The 14,236-nt window shown below is 37.3% G+C and overlaps 3 protein-coding genes across 5 annotated transcripts; 1 reads left to right on the forward strand and 2 right to left on the reverse strand.

Annotated features, from left to right (window-relative positions):
- Positions 1-1,713: 1,713 nt before the first annotated feature.
- LOC120002863 (17.4 kDa class I heat shock protein-like) lies at positions 1,714-2,518 on the forward strand. The gene has a single exon (XM_038851715.1). It carries the CDS (start codon positions 1,879-1,881, stop codon positions 2,353-2,355), a length of 477 nt encoding a protein of 158 aa, XP_038707643.1. The 5' UTR covers positions 1,714-1,878; the 3' UTR covers positions 2,356-2,518.
- A 228-nt stretch (positions 2,519-2,746) lies between these two features.
- On the reverse strand, positions 2,747-6,576 carry LOC120002862 (palmitoyltransferase ZDHHC12-like). 2 transcript variants are annotated; one of them, XM_038851713.1, is made up of 11 exons: positions 6,361-6,576; positions 6,136-6,270; positions 5,423-5,489; positions 5,246-5,318; positions 4,454-4,550; positions 4,151-4,234; positions 3,845-3,885; positions 3,663-3,728; positions 3,486-3,545; positions 3,209-3,260; positions 2,747-3,125 (listed from the first exon to the last, which is right to left on the reverse strand). In XM_038851713.1, the coding sequence occupies exons 1-11, from the start codon at positions 6,569-6,571 to the stop codon at positions 3,037-3,039; spliced, it is 975 nt and encodes a 324-aa protein (XP_038707641.1). In that variant the 5' UTR covers positions 6,572-6,576; the 3' UTR covers positions 2,747-3,036. The 2 variants fall into 2 exon arrangements, with proteins under 2 accessions (XP_038707641.1, XP_038707642.1); XM_038851714.1 differs by having other exon boundaries at positions 3,073-3,125; positions 3,667-3,728.
- Positions 6,577-9,094: 2,518 nt separating this feature from the next.
- On the reverse strand, positions 9,095-10,789 carry LOC120002856 (dof zinc finger protein DOF2.2-like). 2 transcript variants are annotated; one of them, XM_038851707.1, is made up of 3 exons: positions 10,592-10,789; positions 9,773-10,394; positions 9,095-9,649 (listed from the first exon to the last, which is right to left on the reverse strand). In XM_038851707.1, the coding sequence occupies exons 1-3, from the start codon at positions 10,640-10,642 to the stop codon at positions 9,339-9,341; spliced, it is 984 nt and encodes a 327-aa protein (XP_038707635.1). In that variant the 5' UTR covers positions 10,643-10,789; the 3' UTR covers positions 9,095-9,338. The 2 variants fall into 2 exon arrangements, with proteins under 2 accessions (XP_038707635.1, XP_038707634.1); XM_038851706.1 differs by having other exon boundaries at positions 9,773-10,397; positions 10,592-10,788.
- Positions 10,790-14,236: the final 3,447 nt, after the last annotated feature.

Here is a 14,236-nt window from a genome sequence, read left to right on the forward strand (position 1 = left end):
AAAATACTGGGATCTAGGTTGTCTCTTTATTTTTTTTCCTTCAAATAAATAGACAAGCCACCTTACACAAATAGATCGTACATTCTTTCCGAGCGTGGTGTGTGTATTGACTATTGAGACAGACTATGACATTATATGTATACCGTTTCCTGGTCAAGGCAATATATCCGTAATTATATTAGTAGATTATCTGGGAATATTATCCAAATGATATATTACAACTTGTTCAGACTTCAACCACCATGCACAATCCGCGTAATATTTGAACATGCGTTCCTTTTTCCACTGGCTCCCCCCAATGGGCGATGAAATCAGTCCAGTCCTTCTTTATGTTTTTATAAATACTAGCTAGCTTGTTTATATAATATAGGAATATCAGAGCTTCAACGGAATCAGTCCAGTCCTTCTTTGTATATAGGAATATCATAGATAGCTTGTTTATATAATATAGGAATATCAGAGCTTCAATGGAATCAGTTCAGTCCTCATTAAGGCGGCCATTTGGGTTCAATAGCAATATTTTATGATTTAATTGCAGTCAAATGTCCATTCCACTAATTAACAAAAAAAAAACACGAGGGTAATTATATATATATAGTGAATAATCAATCACGAGTTGAGGGTTGGTGGGATTAGTTGCCTAGCTAGCAGGCTTAATTTCCTAACCCAACCAAGTTTGTCAAGTAAATACTACTGTTTTGTACGTGTCAAAAGTACCAAAATTAATATGAAAGATAATCACTTTTGATTAACATCGTATAATATACAAAACATTCAGGGAATTGAACAAATATTGGTATATTTAGTACGTACACAATCAACAACTAATTAGATGCGCATGGGACACCTTGGTTGTAACTTGTACGCTTTTGGCAAGTGAATCTTTAATCAGATTCCATCAAAGACCCCCACGTACTACAACTTGGTTGATTAAGAATATACTACTATAACCACAAATGGCTTGTACGCTACAGTTACATATCTAGCTATCCACTACTACATATTCTTGTTACCAATCACATCAAGTCGATTCTTAGTTTCTAATCTTAATTAGTTTAAGACTCTCTTCACCATGTTAATCGATTTGCGGATTGAATTGATCAAGTATATATATATGTATTTCATTTGTTCAAGACAAATCTCCAATAATTCCTTTAACCACCCAATCATATTAGTTTGCTTTCTGGCATTGAACAACCAATTAATGTCTATGATTCTGATTCTGATCGATAAGACGATAACTTTGTACATATTATCTGATAATGCCGGGTCCATTCTCTACACTCTTTTTTTTCAAGCAATAATCTTAATTACGTGAAACATTTGGTTTCATTAGCCAATGAATTGAAGCCACGGTCACTGTTTCATTTGACCTACGCGGAAGAGGAGCTGACGAGTGGAACGCCTTACATGGGCTCTCTGAGACTCTAATTTCGATTTAACTTCCGCGGGAGGCCCAGGTAAACCAAACGGCCCAAGGACCAAGTGGATCAATTAATGGGCTGAAAATTCCCTAAAGCCGTAATTGAGCTATTTATTGGGCATGGCCAGAAGACTAAGGCCCACGAATGGTCCACTAATTGGGAGTTGAGACTATTAACAACGAAGGTCGTAGAAGATTACGGAACATCCCCACTTTATTAAATCGGGAAAGGTCCTAGAAATTTCGTCATTGTTCGGGTGGCTTCTCCAATGAATGAAAGTGCTAGAGATTTCTTCTCCTTCCACCATGAGAAACTAGAATCCTCTTCTCAAAACTATAAATAGGTCCCCTATCCTCCTTCAATCTCATCCTGTGAAGACTCCAGCAATCTTGCATTTAAGTCCGACGCTCTTTCGAATCAAACAATCTCTCGAAGCTTTCAGAATTTGTCAAAAATGTCGCTCATTCCAAGCTTCTTCGGTGGCAGGCGCACCAATGTGTTCGACCCATTCTCTCTAGACATTTGGGATCCTCTGGAGGGATTCTTCAACTCTACTCTAACCAACGTCCCCTCCTCGGCGCACGAGACCTCTCAATTCGCCAATGCAAGGATTGATTGGAAGGAGACTCCCGAAGCCCACATTTTCAAGGCTGATCTTCCGGGGATGAAGAAGGAGGAAGTGAAGGTTGAGGTTGAAGAAGGCCGGATTCTTCAAATTAGTGGAGAGAGGAGCAAGGAACTGGAGGAGAAGAATGACAAGTGGCATCGCGTGGAGAGGAGCAGCGGGATATTCATGAGGAGGTTCAGGCTGCCTGAGAATGCTAAGATGGATCATGTGAAGGCGAACATGGAGAATGGAGTGCTCACTGTTACCGTGCCCAAAGAGGAGGAGAAGACGCCCGAAGTCAAGCCAATTGAGATCTCTGGTTAAGCGATGTCGTATTGCGGGATGCAGTCCTGTGTGTTGTGTTGTGTGATTTAAGTTGCCTTATTGAGTCGTGTCCATGGAAGTGAGTCTAAGGAGTATTTTGTCAATTTGTCTTTTGTAAGTTTGAGTCAAAATAAATAAATTGTTTGTATTTTTGTTTTCCAAATCACAGATTCCAAACACTTCTTTCCCTTTTAGACCGTACGTAATGCTAAATAATTGAGCATTGATATTAAGGTCATATAAACAAAACCTCATTGGATTAACCTTACACAGAAATCACCAATAAATCATCAGATCGCGGTTTATGAAAAAAAAAAAAAGAATCATCAGATTATGCCAAGTTTTCCACACACATTATTGGTTGATTCATATGTGGTTTCGAAACAAAACGTAGCGGATCAGTGTATGGCTTATGTTGGCATGAGCAGCCTTGAAACAAAAAGGTGGCAACAAGTACCTTGGCTTCATGCAATTTTGTCAACGTCTCTAGCAACCATTGACCCACCAGTTATTACGGTTTTTAAGTTTACAGAACAAACTTTCAGACTGTAATTTACTTGAGACAACACTCTTTACTTCTCACCGTGGCCAAGTCACATTCTACAAGCTAGTTAAAAATCCTGTGTGAAAGCCATGGGAGGGCAACCATTCATGGTCCCAAGAGCAATTATAAACATATCATTATCCTTTCAATGTTAAAAACTCCACCACATTTTGTAGAATGCCCTTGTCATGAGGATTCTTAAACATGATCTTAGAAAAGCTCTCTCCTGGATAGACAAATATATTGAACTCTCTGTTGGACTGTGATAAAAATAAACAAACAAACAAGGTACCATAAAGTAAATTTTACCTGGCAGGGACCCGAGAATAATTTGGAACTCGGGATATTTTGTCCAGTTTATCTGAACAGAAAAGAGGGAACTCTGTATTATCTACAATGAAAATTGAACAAGACTGGCATATTTGCAACAATATTAGGTTTTCTCAACTTTTTTAATCCGACTATAAGTCATGATCAACAGAAAGTTTGTGCCTATAATATTCCCTTTCTTGCTCAGACAAACAAACATGCATGCATATGCCCTATCTTCCCACTTTCACTATCACAATTGGGATTAGGATCTCACCCACTCATCCGTTGTGATATTGGAGCATATACAATAAAAATGCCATATAAGAAACACCACCTACATACACAACATAAATCTTATTAGTATTTAGACAGGTTAACTTGAAATGTTACCACCAAAATAGAAATTTCAAAAAAAAAGCATAATTTATGTGAAAGTGAAAACAATGAAAACCTGCCATAGCACTTGGAAAAGAGAAAACAGCATTGTGCTGATCGCCAAACTTCTAGACAGACTTGTCTACACACAGACATATATAGCTTAGTCAGACATAGATGATCATAGATAACTTAGGATCACATAACTTATCAACTGTATGGCATTATAAAGGTAACACCACAACTGCAGTAACCCACCTCCAACCTAGTTCTATCAAAACTCCTGGATTTTTTGGTGACTGAAAAACAGAACAGGAATTCACAGGTTAATATTTCAGTCCAGAAGGCAATTAATAAAGGACAACTCATTAAATAGCAAAACCTGTGAATCAAAGTCGTGGCCCTATCTTAAGCCAGACCATTAAGTTTCGAAAAATAAGATGAAAATCAGAGGATGAAGGACTGAGAGTAACAATTCTTCAGATACTTTTTTTATAAAATGCAGATCAATAGATTGATAGCAGATTCCTACCATATATCTTCTGTATGATAGTCTAAGCTTACATTGAATTAAGCACAGGAGATACGAAACCTCAGTAGTTAGAAATCCAAGCAGAAGAAAAATGAAGAGGATGTAATTATTCTTGCCTGCACAGTAATAACCAATAGCATATTATTCTAACAAAAAGAATATCAAAATAAAACATGCTGAATAAAAATCAATATTATTCATAAAAAAGTGCTGAAAAATCGAAAGAACCTAGCATAAAGTACATGGCTGCTATGCAATGGACATCTAATCTAAGGTGATTTTGAGAAGTGAAAAACTGGTAAATCAACTGCTCAACAAATCTTAATTATCATTACCAATACAGTTTCCAAAAGCAGGGCAATGGTGGTCAAAACCCTTAATGTATGCCTTGCATTTCTTACAATATCTTATCCTTCTTTGCGATAGCGAATTCTGAAACGAAAATGAATAATGCTTCAATAAATACATAAAGACCACTTATTTTTCAACGAAAATAGTGAAGCCTAGAGGGATGAATAAGACTTTTGCAGGGGTGAATGTACAAATAGTCAGATACAAAACGAATAACCAAAGTCTGCAAGTCATAATAACCCAAAAGTGGAATGCTCAAGGCCATTAACTGACAATACAAAAGGAAGAACCAAAGAATGGAGGTCAAAACAACCCACGGCTTTACTCAAAATTATGACATTAAAAGTGAAATGCTCCCAGACATTACTACCGCACAAGTTGCAGCATCAATGAATTTACAAGTTTACAACAGTTATAGCCTATGTGCTCAAATCACTTGATTGTCCAATAACAAAGGCATACATTGATGTGAAACGAGAAACAAGCTTGAAGCTACAAGCTCAATGATACCTCTGCCCGTTTCCACATGAAAGATAAAAGTTTTCGTAAACAGTATACAAAAAAAGAGCTGCTCCAGCTGCACAGGCAAACACGAAACAAGCAAAAGATATCTCCACATCTCTAGATTTGCTTGATAAGTAAAATTGACGATAATGAATAATGACATTGATAATTACAAGAAAACAAATGTTAAGCCTCTAATTGGTCAGGAAAAAAATTAAGAACAAACTCCATATGTACAGTTAAAAATAGAATGTAGAGTTCAAATTGACAACCTCATCCAGAGCTTCAACGCCTTCTGGACAAGAAGAATTGTGTCTAACATAACCTGGATCACTTGACATGATTCTGCCATTAAGAAAAATGTTGGTTAACAACCATGGAATCTAAGTTTCTATACACCTCATGTTGGCAATTACAAGGGAGGAGAGAGAGAGAGAGTCAAAAACAACCTACATAGACCAATAATGAGCATGAGAACCTCTCCACTAAATGCAACATCCATGATTTTTGCAACAGCTGCAAAAGAAGGCATAACTGAAAGTCATGTACTAGCAAGGGCAGTTAATCAATCCCAACAGCCAATGATTGGCTTCACCATATGTTTTTCAAAACAATTACAACCATCTTCCTGGCCAATTGCATAAGAAGAAAAAGAAGTTCCATAGTTTCTCAATGCTGATTGACACAACTTTAGTCAACATTTGCACCCTAAAAAGGGCCTCGTGAAAGCTATTGCACGAGATTATAACCGTAGATTCAGTCCACTATTTTTGTGAGAGGCTAGGGTAACCCCAATTGTTGGTAATAACACAAGCATTATTCATTCACGAGACTGATAGTATAGTTCAGCAACATAAAAATCAACAACTAGTAGTGCGCAAGACAGAATTGACCACCAACTAATAGAAACCCTAAATCAATTAAAAACCAGAAACATTAAAGCGACTAATTACAAAAATCAAATATGCTTACTTAGATACCTAAATATTTAGGACAGTGAGCAAGCAAACTTACAGGCTACCCAAGAATTTACGAGTTCATAAGTGAGACAATCATCTAAACCAGAAAAATAGACAGATCCGAACTCAGAACACAAAGCAATAAAAGCCAATCTACTAGTTATGAAACTCGCGAGCAAATGAAACAAAGGAAGAATCAGCACCTCGTCGAATAACAGCGATGTAAACGCCCCAAATGAAAAGTATGTTGAAGACGACAAAAGCTGGAGCCGATGCATATACTCCAAGGAGCCGCCTACACCATCCGCCAGAACCTAAAACAATAACTAGTACCAGAGCTGCGACAAAAGAAAATTTACAGTTTCCAATTTGTACCGAGTCGCATAGATTAATACCATTTGTTGTATACAAAGAGAGAGGTGAGGGACCTGAGAGTGCTAGTTGGATTGCAATTGAACTGGTAGCGAAGAATCGAGGAACAAGAGAGAGGGCGAACTGAGTGAGTAAGACGAAGATACAGGAAACGGTACAGGGACCTATAAGCTTCGAGCAAACTAATGGCTTCCTCTGATCAGGAAATTCTAGCATTTCTTGCGCCCAACTTTTTCCAATTATTTCGATTTCGATTTTCATCATCATCGTCCGACGTGAATTTATAATTTATAGTAAAAGTTTTGCGCAATTTATTGCTCAATGTAGTGCATACATTGCATACGGGCCGTATTGTGGGTTACTGGTCTATCAAGTGAAGCCCATTTATAAGGCACATCAAGCCTGTATACTGAACCGTCTTCTGATCTTCCTATTAGACGTTTTGGGCCTTTTGGCTGCAAATTCGGAGGTGAGGTTGCCTTGGTTGTCTGGATTGACTAAAGCCCAAAAATGAAACCGCAAACTTCACATCAGATAAGCAGGTTTTGCCTGGACAGGCTTTTAAATATGTCAAATATGGGCCCCACAAGATTTCCTGTAGCAAAAAAGTTGGAGTTGCCTATCATACTTTTCGATTTCTTTTTTTCTTTTAATTATTTAACAAATTGAGGGATGCTTGAAAATCTGTTATTATAACATTCATAATTAATTAGAGAAAAAGCTCCGGTGATTGAGTTAGTAGATGATTGAATTAGAGACTTGGAAAAATGAATTAGAGAAAAAGCATGTAATATTTGTGGATATAATATCGCGGTTTAGGTTCTCGTGGATTAATTTCAGACGTATTAATAATTAATATAGGGTTCTGACGGTCATCACCACGCCACATGTTAAATCAACAACACAATGGTTAGTTACTGACCATCTTTGCAAAGTTCCTCATGATCTTATTGTAGATGTTTATTATGTATCAGATGTTCAAAATCAAAAGTGCATATATAACGCCTTAATTGCTTTAATTTCATCACCAAAACCATGATTTAATTAGAAACATCCATAGAGCAAATTCAGAGGAGCTTTTACCAAGTAAAGCTGTAAAAAAAGTCAAAACAAAAAAATATATATCTAGAAAGCAAGTACGTTAAATAATTAAGATGAAAAGTAAAAGTTGGCTGTGGAAAAAGGGAACAAAATAATAGTGAAGAGAAATTTCACGTCTATCATCAAATTAAAGCGGTCGGTCAATAGACATGAACACAAGACAAATTACCTCTGAGTCTGAGTCTCAGAGTCGCATATAAATCAGGGCTTGGAATTCCAAGGCCTGCTTTTGATTTGCTCTTGTTGGTGTTGATCGATGGAACCCTAGCTAGCAGAAGTTACCCCACCAACAACAGCAACCACTCCTCTTTTTTCTTCTTTCTCTTACATCCACATTTTAATTGATATATATATATATATATATATATATATATATATCACAGTTTACAGTTTTCACTATCGCAACTCCTCCTCAATCCTCATTATTATATAATGAAAACTTTCGAAAGCTCTTCTTTTTTGGAGTCTAAACACTGGATTGCTTTGCTTTATTCGTCTAGGCAAATACCGGCCAGTCGATCGATCTTGGTCCTCGCAAAAGCATATCCTTAATTGGTCCACATCAAACCTTATATTATAAAATATAACATATACCATTACAAGTCTAGAGGATTCTTGTTAGAGATTCTTTTTTGAATTGGATATGACTTATGAGAGAGAGGAAGAGAGATAAGATAGAGAGAGAGAGAGAGAGAGAGAGATCTGACCGAAATACTCTTGAACATTCAAATGTTGTTTCTTAAGGAAAATCTAGGCTCCAGCTTCCTAACAATTGGTTTGATTGAAAAAGGAATTTACATGGTTTTGAGTGGGAGTTTTGGCGTTTTGTTGTATATTTTGTTTTTTGACTTTCACTCACAAACAACAAATGAGTAGGTCCAATCCGATGATATCTCTTATTATTACAAAATCATTTCAACAGTATTAGTGTTGTTCATGAATATGATGATGATAATGACTCTCCTTTCTCTTTTTTCTTTTGTTTTTTTTACGTACATAAGAAACAGTTTCCTTTGCATGGGGAGTCATGAGGTGAAGAATAAAACGAACAAAACCTCTCCTTGTCTTAGTCTCTTAGATATAAATCTCCTACAAATGTGAGAAAATTAACTTTTTGGGAATTCAAATTTTGCTACTTAAAGTAGAGGAAATTAAAGGGGATCAGAATCCCTCACAATGTGATAACTAAGCATCAAATTTTAGGGCACAAAATTTCAAGGAGGGCATTTGAAGCTAAGCAATGGCGTCTAAGGATACTCAATTGCGTATAGACACACCCCCATGCGAGAATTTTGCACCCTTATGTAAGAATTATTCGTGTATATATATATGAAGCAGTAGCAAACATAAGCAACCCCTCATGTATGCTGATCGAAGGGGGTTGAAATATACGTATTACACTCTTTTTTGGTGCGTCTTACAAACTAATGCATATATATCACATTGACTCGTAGGGTTGCTTCTCTTATTGTGTCCGTTGATTTTTACGCTAACTAGATGCGAATCCATTAATAACCAAACAATGAAGAAAAGAAATATGCGAAACCAGATATATATCTACTATAGCACATTTTGATGTAAAAAAACCTAGCGAAAATGGTAATGTATGAAAAAGATGAAAGGGAAACAAGTTGCCATTGATAACAAGGATTAATCTGAAATATGAACTCACCACCTCAGGAAACAACAGACACCAATGACGATCTCACGATCACACACATTCCACGTATTGAAATACAATATATAACAACACAACTTCAATAGTCTTCAACCAATTAAAAGCAACAAATTATTAATTAGGAAATAAAACCCGAGTTCTACCTTGGATCCCCCTATCTGTGATCTGATCAAGAAGAGATTAATCCAGTTCCACCATCTTAATTATTGGCCAATTCTGGTGGGTTAGAGAGTTGCAATCCAGATATTATCAATCTTATAGCAGGTGAGTATTGGAGGAAGAACCGAGACCTGATAAATCCGACGTCCAAGTATTTCCACCACTCCAATTATACTGATTATTACTCTCTAAATTACCCAACAGTTGCCTTGATAACCCCCCATGGTGGTTTTCTTCCATCTTCACTGGAGCTAGCTGAGAAACCCTAGAGCTTGAAGTACTAGTCATTGCCCGAAGCTGCAGGCTATCTCCAACCATGGAAGACCCTCCTTCCAGTACTCCTTCACTTTGAAACGAAAACAAGCCTGCTGTCTGTGCCTCAAAGAATGGAAATTGTTGCATTCCTCCTATATATCAAAAACAAGACAAAAAAATACCATAATCAACCTAGGGACTGGGGAAAATTTGAACCCAATTTCTACAGTGATGAATATAAACGCAATTGAAATTCTTATACAAGAAAATCATACCTGAATTAGGTGCTATCTGAAAACCCACATCAGTTTGGCCACCGACACCGCCGTTTGTAGCTCCAATGTTTCCCTGAATTCCGCTAAAATTCAAGCCAAGATTCCCAACACTATACTGAGTCATATTGGGCGAAGATCCCAAAAAAGGAAATTGATGAGAAACTTGTTGATGATGAGGCAAATGACCGATAATCTCTGGAGTAATTGCACTTGTGGAGCTTGAACCACCTACTAATTGCCTCTCACTGGATGAGGCTGGTGATGACTTGGCACTGTTTTTACTCTTCTTGTTCCTCCTACAACCGCCTCCCACCGGAACATTTCTTAGGGCACCTCCTCTAGTCCAGTACCGCCGGCATGTCTTGCAGAAATGGCGCGGTTGAGAGAGGTTGTAGTTATTGAAATAGCAAAATTTAGTGTTGGTGGACTCACACCTAGGGCACTTGAGGGCTGCTTCTGGCTGTGGAATCTTTGCTAGCCTGGCTCGATCAGCCAACGACCCCGGTCGGATTGAGCCTGAACCAGCCGCCACCGGAGGAGGCTGAGGAGGAAGAGATGGAAGCTGTGGAGTTTGATCATGCGGAGCACTAATTATTCCTTGTTGTTGATTTGGTTGTTGCTGCTGCTGCAAAGTTATAATTTTTTTTGCAAGAATTAATTGTAAGCAATAATAAAGAAACGAATTAAATCTAGTATATTCAAGTAGATCAGATCACAAAGGAATAGGAGTATCTAAATCTCCTCTTTTTTTTCTTTCTCATTTGCTGTAAATATTCTTGCTTTTGTAGTGAATGGAATTAAAATGAAGAAAAATCATACCTGGTGCCAATTGTGAGGATCTAAATAGACTGGAAATGAGGAGAAAACCATGTTTTTTTTCCTTTGCTTTTTGTAAAGGTTAATGGGGCTTTAGAGAAAATGGTGGTGTAGAATCACAGGGAGAGTACCAGCGGAGCCAAGAAAGAAAGAAAGGAAAGAAAGGGAAAAGATAATTAAAGGAGAAGAAGGAAGAAAGAAAGATAGGGAGGGGCTTTTGTATTTGTTTAGTTTAATTTATATATTCTTTCATTCTCATCTCTTTTTGTTTTATTATATATTTAGGGTTTTGAATCTTTTGATGAGTGGAGGAAAAGAAGTTTCTTAGCTATGAAGCTTTTCTTTCTAAGCCTATATTGACTGCAATTTAGTGCTCACTAAAGAGAGCTGTGAGTCCTCATGCATGGAAGAGAGAGAGAGAGAGATGATCCAATGTTGTAAAACAGGTCACCTGTCCTTTTTTGTGGTGGGATCTCCACAAGCAATCACACTCGAAATTATAGGGTGGCAAATATATCTACGTAAATCTACTCACTTAACTATGATGAATTTTGTAATAACGTATGGTGTAGCATGTACAGATAATATCAATACAAAAATATTTATGGTTTTCTATGTTCTTCATACTTTCGTGTTCCGCTTCTGATACGAATGTCCCACATTGTTTAGATAGGAGACTTGTGATATATTAATAAGGAGTGCAAATATCTTCTTCAATCAGCCAACAAGTTTTCTAGGTAGTGACCTATTTGGGCTTGTTGGTTACAACCAACCCATATGTGGGTAGCGGTTGGGCTTGTGTGGTTGGTTAAGGAATGTATGGGCATGCACATGGTCTGGTTCTTAACAATGATATCAGAGACATGTGTGTTTAGATCTCACTTCGTCTAGGTATGAGACTGGACTAGGCCGCCATGAAAAGGGTTACCAGTGGATCTGGTGGTATGGGTAAGCCCCAGCCCAGTGAAAGACCCCACTGAGTGCAGCCAACGTGGGCATCAATTTCGTCCAGTCCAGGTATGGGACTGGATTAGGTCACCATGAAAAGGGCAACTAATGGATCTGATGGTACAAGCCCAGTGAAAGACCCCCACTGAGTGTAGCCGACGTGGGCGTCGGCTCAGTAAAATGTGGGTATTGATACCAATGTCTCACATTGCTTAGATAGAGGACTTGTGATCTATTGATAAGGAGGGCAAATGCCTTCCTCAATCAGCCAACAAGTTTTCTAGGTAGTGGCCTATTGGACTTGTTGGTTACAACTAGCACATATGTGGGTAGTGGTTAGGCTTGTGTGGTTGGTAAGAAATGTATGGGCATGTTGGGTGTGTATGGGCGCGCACCTGGTCTGGTTTTTAACAATTTCTCAACCATTGTTGATTTTTTTTCTTTATATTTCCAAAGCAAAGTCGTGAAAATTTTATTTTCAATGAAATCTTGTTATATTTTCCAATACTAATGGAAACATTCTTAATTTCTTTCACATCTTTGACATTAGGTAACTAATTAAGTGGACTAAATAATTAAATTCCTAACATTGGGTTCTATTAAAAGAAGAAGAAGAACTTCAACATCAACTCCACTTGCGATTTCGTATTTTATTTTTGTTATATGTAATTAGATATATATACTCACACAGCTTCACTTGCAAATTAAATCAAATGTAAAAACCTAAAAAATTATCATCGTGCACTATAAGTGGACGTTATATAAGTAAGATCCGGTCAAATTATGAAAGTGACAGTAATGCATAATTTGAGGGGCCCTAATTAAGTTTAGCCATCTTTATCAACTTTTTAGATTCAAAGAAGAAGGGAAAAAAAATATGAAGGAAAAATATTGAGTGGTACGTCTTTCAACTTTATTGCTTATATGAATATATTATATAAAATAACACAAGATCGAACACCAATTTGCAATTTGTCTTTCTTAGTCTTTTATAATTGCTCTACTATTTTTAGTGTTGAAGCCTCTTTTGGGGGATTAAGACCGCAAATTAAGTAGGTGGGAGAGATAATTATATGTAAAAAAGTTGCTCTGATTGGGGAGTGTGAAAAAAACATCAAAGTTGAAACATTGCATTTATCTTCCTCGACAAGTAAGCTGCAGGGCCTCCTTTACAAGTGTCGCAAATTGCACTTTGTCATATACTGTAGCACATAAGATCAGTGTCAACATGGAAAAGCACAGGCACCCCCCACTACACATCCATGGTGATATCTGTGACATCGATCTTCGTTTTTAACATGCATCATGCATCATGCATGGATGGAATTAGCACAAAAGGCATGCATGGTTGCTAGATACTTGGGTTGTCCTATAATCCAATTCCTTCGTTGGGACCATAACTAATAAAAGCATAACTTTCTTTTATTTTTTATCATATATACACACACGACGAGTTTAAACACCCTTTTTTTTTGGTAACCGACTGGGAATGCTTCAGCCAATGGCCATTTTGTGATCTCTTGTCAGTTTTAAACTTGGATTTGACTGTCATAGTCCGCACCACGACAACATAAACTTTAAACCGGGTTGAAACCCATACAGATAATTGCGTCAAAACCCCCCTCCAGAAGTGGGCTGGAAATGCCACGAAATCCCTGGGAAATATCTTAGTTAATTTCGAAGATGTATTTTTAATCTGTAAGGCCGGAGAGATAACCAATCAAATTATTACGCCAAATTGTTGAGCTTAAACACCCCTCAACCCTAAACCCCTTGATAAATCTTAACCTAATTATCTTTAGATAAAATTACAAAAATTTTGGTATCTTAGGCATATCGGAGAAATATATAATGAATTCATATACGATTACTTGCATCAACAAGTGATCTTAGCTAAAAAAGATAAGAAAAAGAAATATTATATGTATTAATAAAGTAGATGCTTATAAATATGATATATATCCCTAACGAAGGAAAGGCTGGCTGGCTGGTGGCCCTCTAAAGCCGTGTGATTGTGGACCAACGTAACGACAAAAGCAGGCGGTCAAAATCAACCCTTTATCCGTCAGATGCTCATGGTCGGAAAAATGCTGTGCCACGTCAACCATTGGGAGGTCCCACTATTGCATGAAACAGATACTACGGAATATATACGAATACGGGAGGGTCTGGGCCGGGTTTGGACGGTGGAAAAGGGAAACTCCACTGCCACAACCATCTATCTTGCACTCTCATTTGTTCTTCTCCTCCATAGATATATGCGTGTATATTCAGTATTATTGAATTGGTCGTCTCTCTATTATTCCACTTTACTTTTTCATCGAAACACTTGCCCTTGAAACACATATTCAATTATTCCGATCCCCTTGTACGTGAAATTAGAGATCGTTTTGATCATGTCAACTATCACGTACGATTTAAAACTTCTTGAGTGCCAAATTTGAAGAGTGAAAATTTGGTACAATCAATCAACTTTGTGATAGCTAAGTGAACATGGTATGATTCACTTCTTATCCCACCTTGATTTGTCAATGTCGCATTGATTCTCTTAAGATAGTATCCTGATGGGGAAAACTTCGAGCAATTGCACCGTTGTTGTACAAAGCAAGAATCTAATAATTACGTTTGTTAGAAATACAAAATGTCTCACATCGACTAAATGAGAGACTGAAAGCTAATCATGTCGTTTGTAAGTTTGAG

The sequence above is a fragment of the Tripterygium wilfordii genome, chromosome 7 (genome assembly GCF_013401445.1).
Source record: "Tripterygium wilfordii isolate XIE 37 chromosome 7, ASM1340144v1, whole genome shotgun sequence".
Taxonomy (NCBI): Eukaryota; Viridiplantae; Streptophyta; class Magnoliopsida; order Celastrales; family Celastraceae; genus Tripterygium; species Tripterygium wilfordii.

Excerpts from the sequence above, each read along its gene's own strand:
- LOC120002863 (XM_038851715.1), top strand. The coding sequence starts at position 1,879 with ATGTCGCTCATTCCAAGCTTCTTCGGTGGCAGGCGCACCAATGTGTTC.
- LOC120002862 (XM_038851713.1), bottom strand. The coding sequence starts at position 6,571 with ATGATGATGAAAATCGAAATCGAAATAATTGGAAAAAGTTGGGCGCAA. Across the intron at positions 6,271-6,360 it reads AATCCAACTAGCACTCTCAG|CTCTGGTACTAGTTATTGTT; the intron begins GTCCCTCACCTC and ends CTTTTGTCGCAG. Across the intron at positions 3,546-3,662 it reads TTTTCCAAGTGCTATGGCAG|GTGGTGTTTCTTATATGGCA; the intron begins GTTTTCATTGTT and ends TTGTGTATGTAG.
- LOC120002856 (XM_038851706.1), bottom strand. The coding sequence starts at position 10,642 with ATGGTTTTCTCCTCATTTCCAGTCTATTTAGATCCTCACAATTGGCAC. Across the intron at positions 10,398-10,591 it reads ATCCTCACAATTGGCACCAG|CAGCAGCAACAACCAAATCA; the intron begins GTATGATTTTTC and ends ATAACTTTGCAG. Across the intron at positions 9,650-9,772 it reads TCAGATAGCACCTAATTCAG|GAGGAATGCAACAATTTCCA; the intron begins GTATGATTTTCT and ends TTTGATATATAG.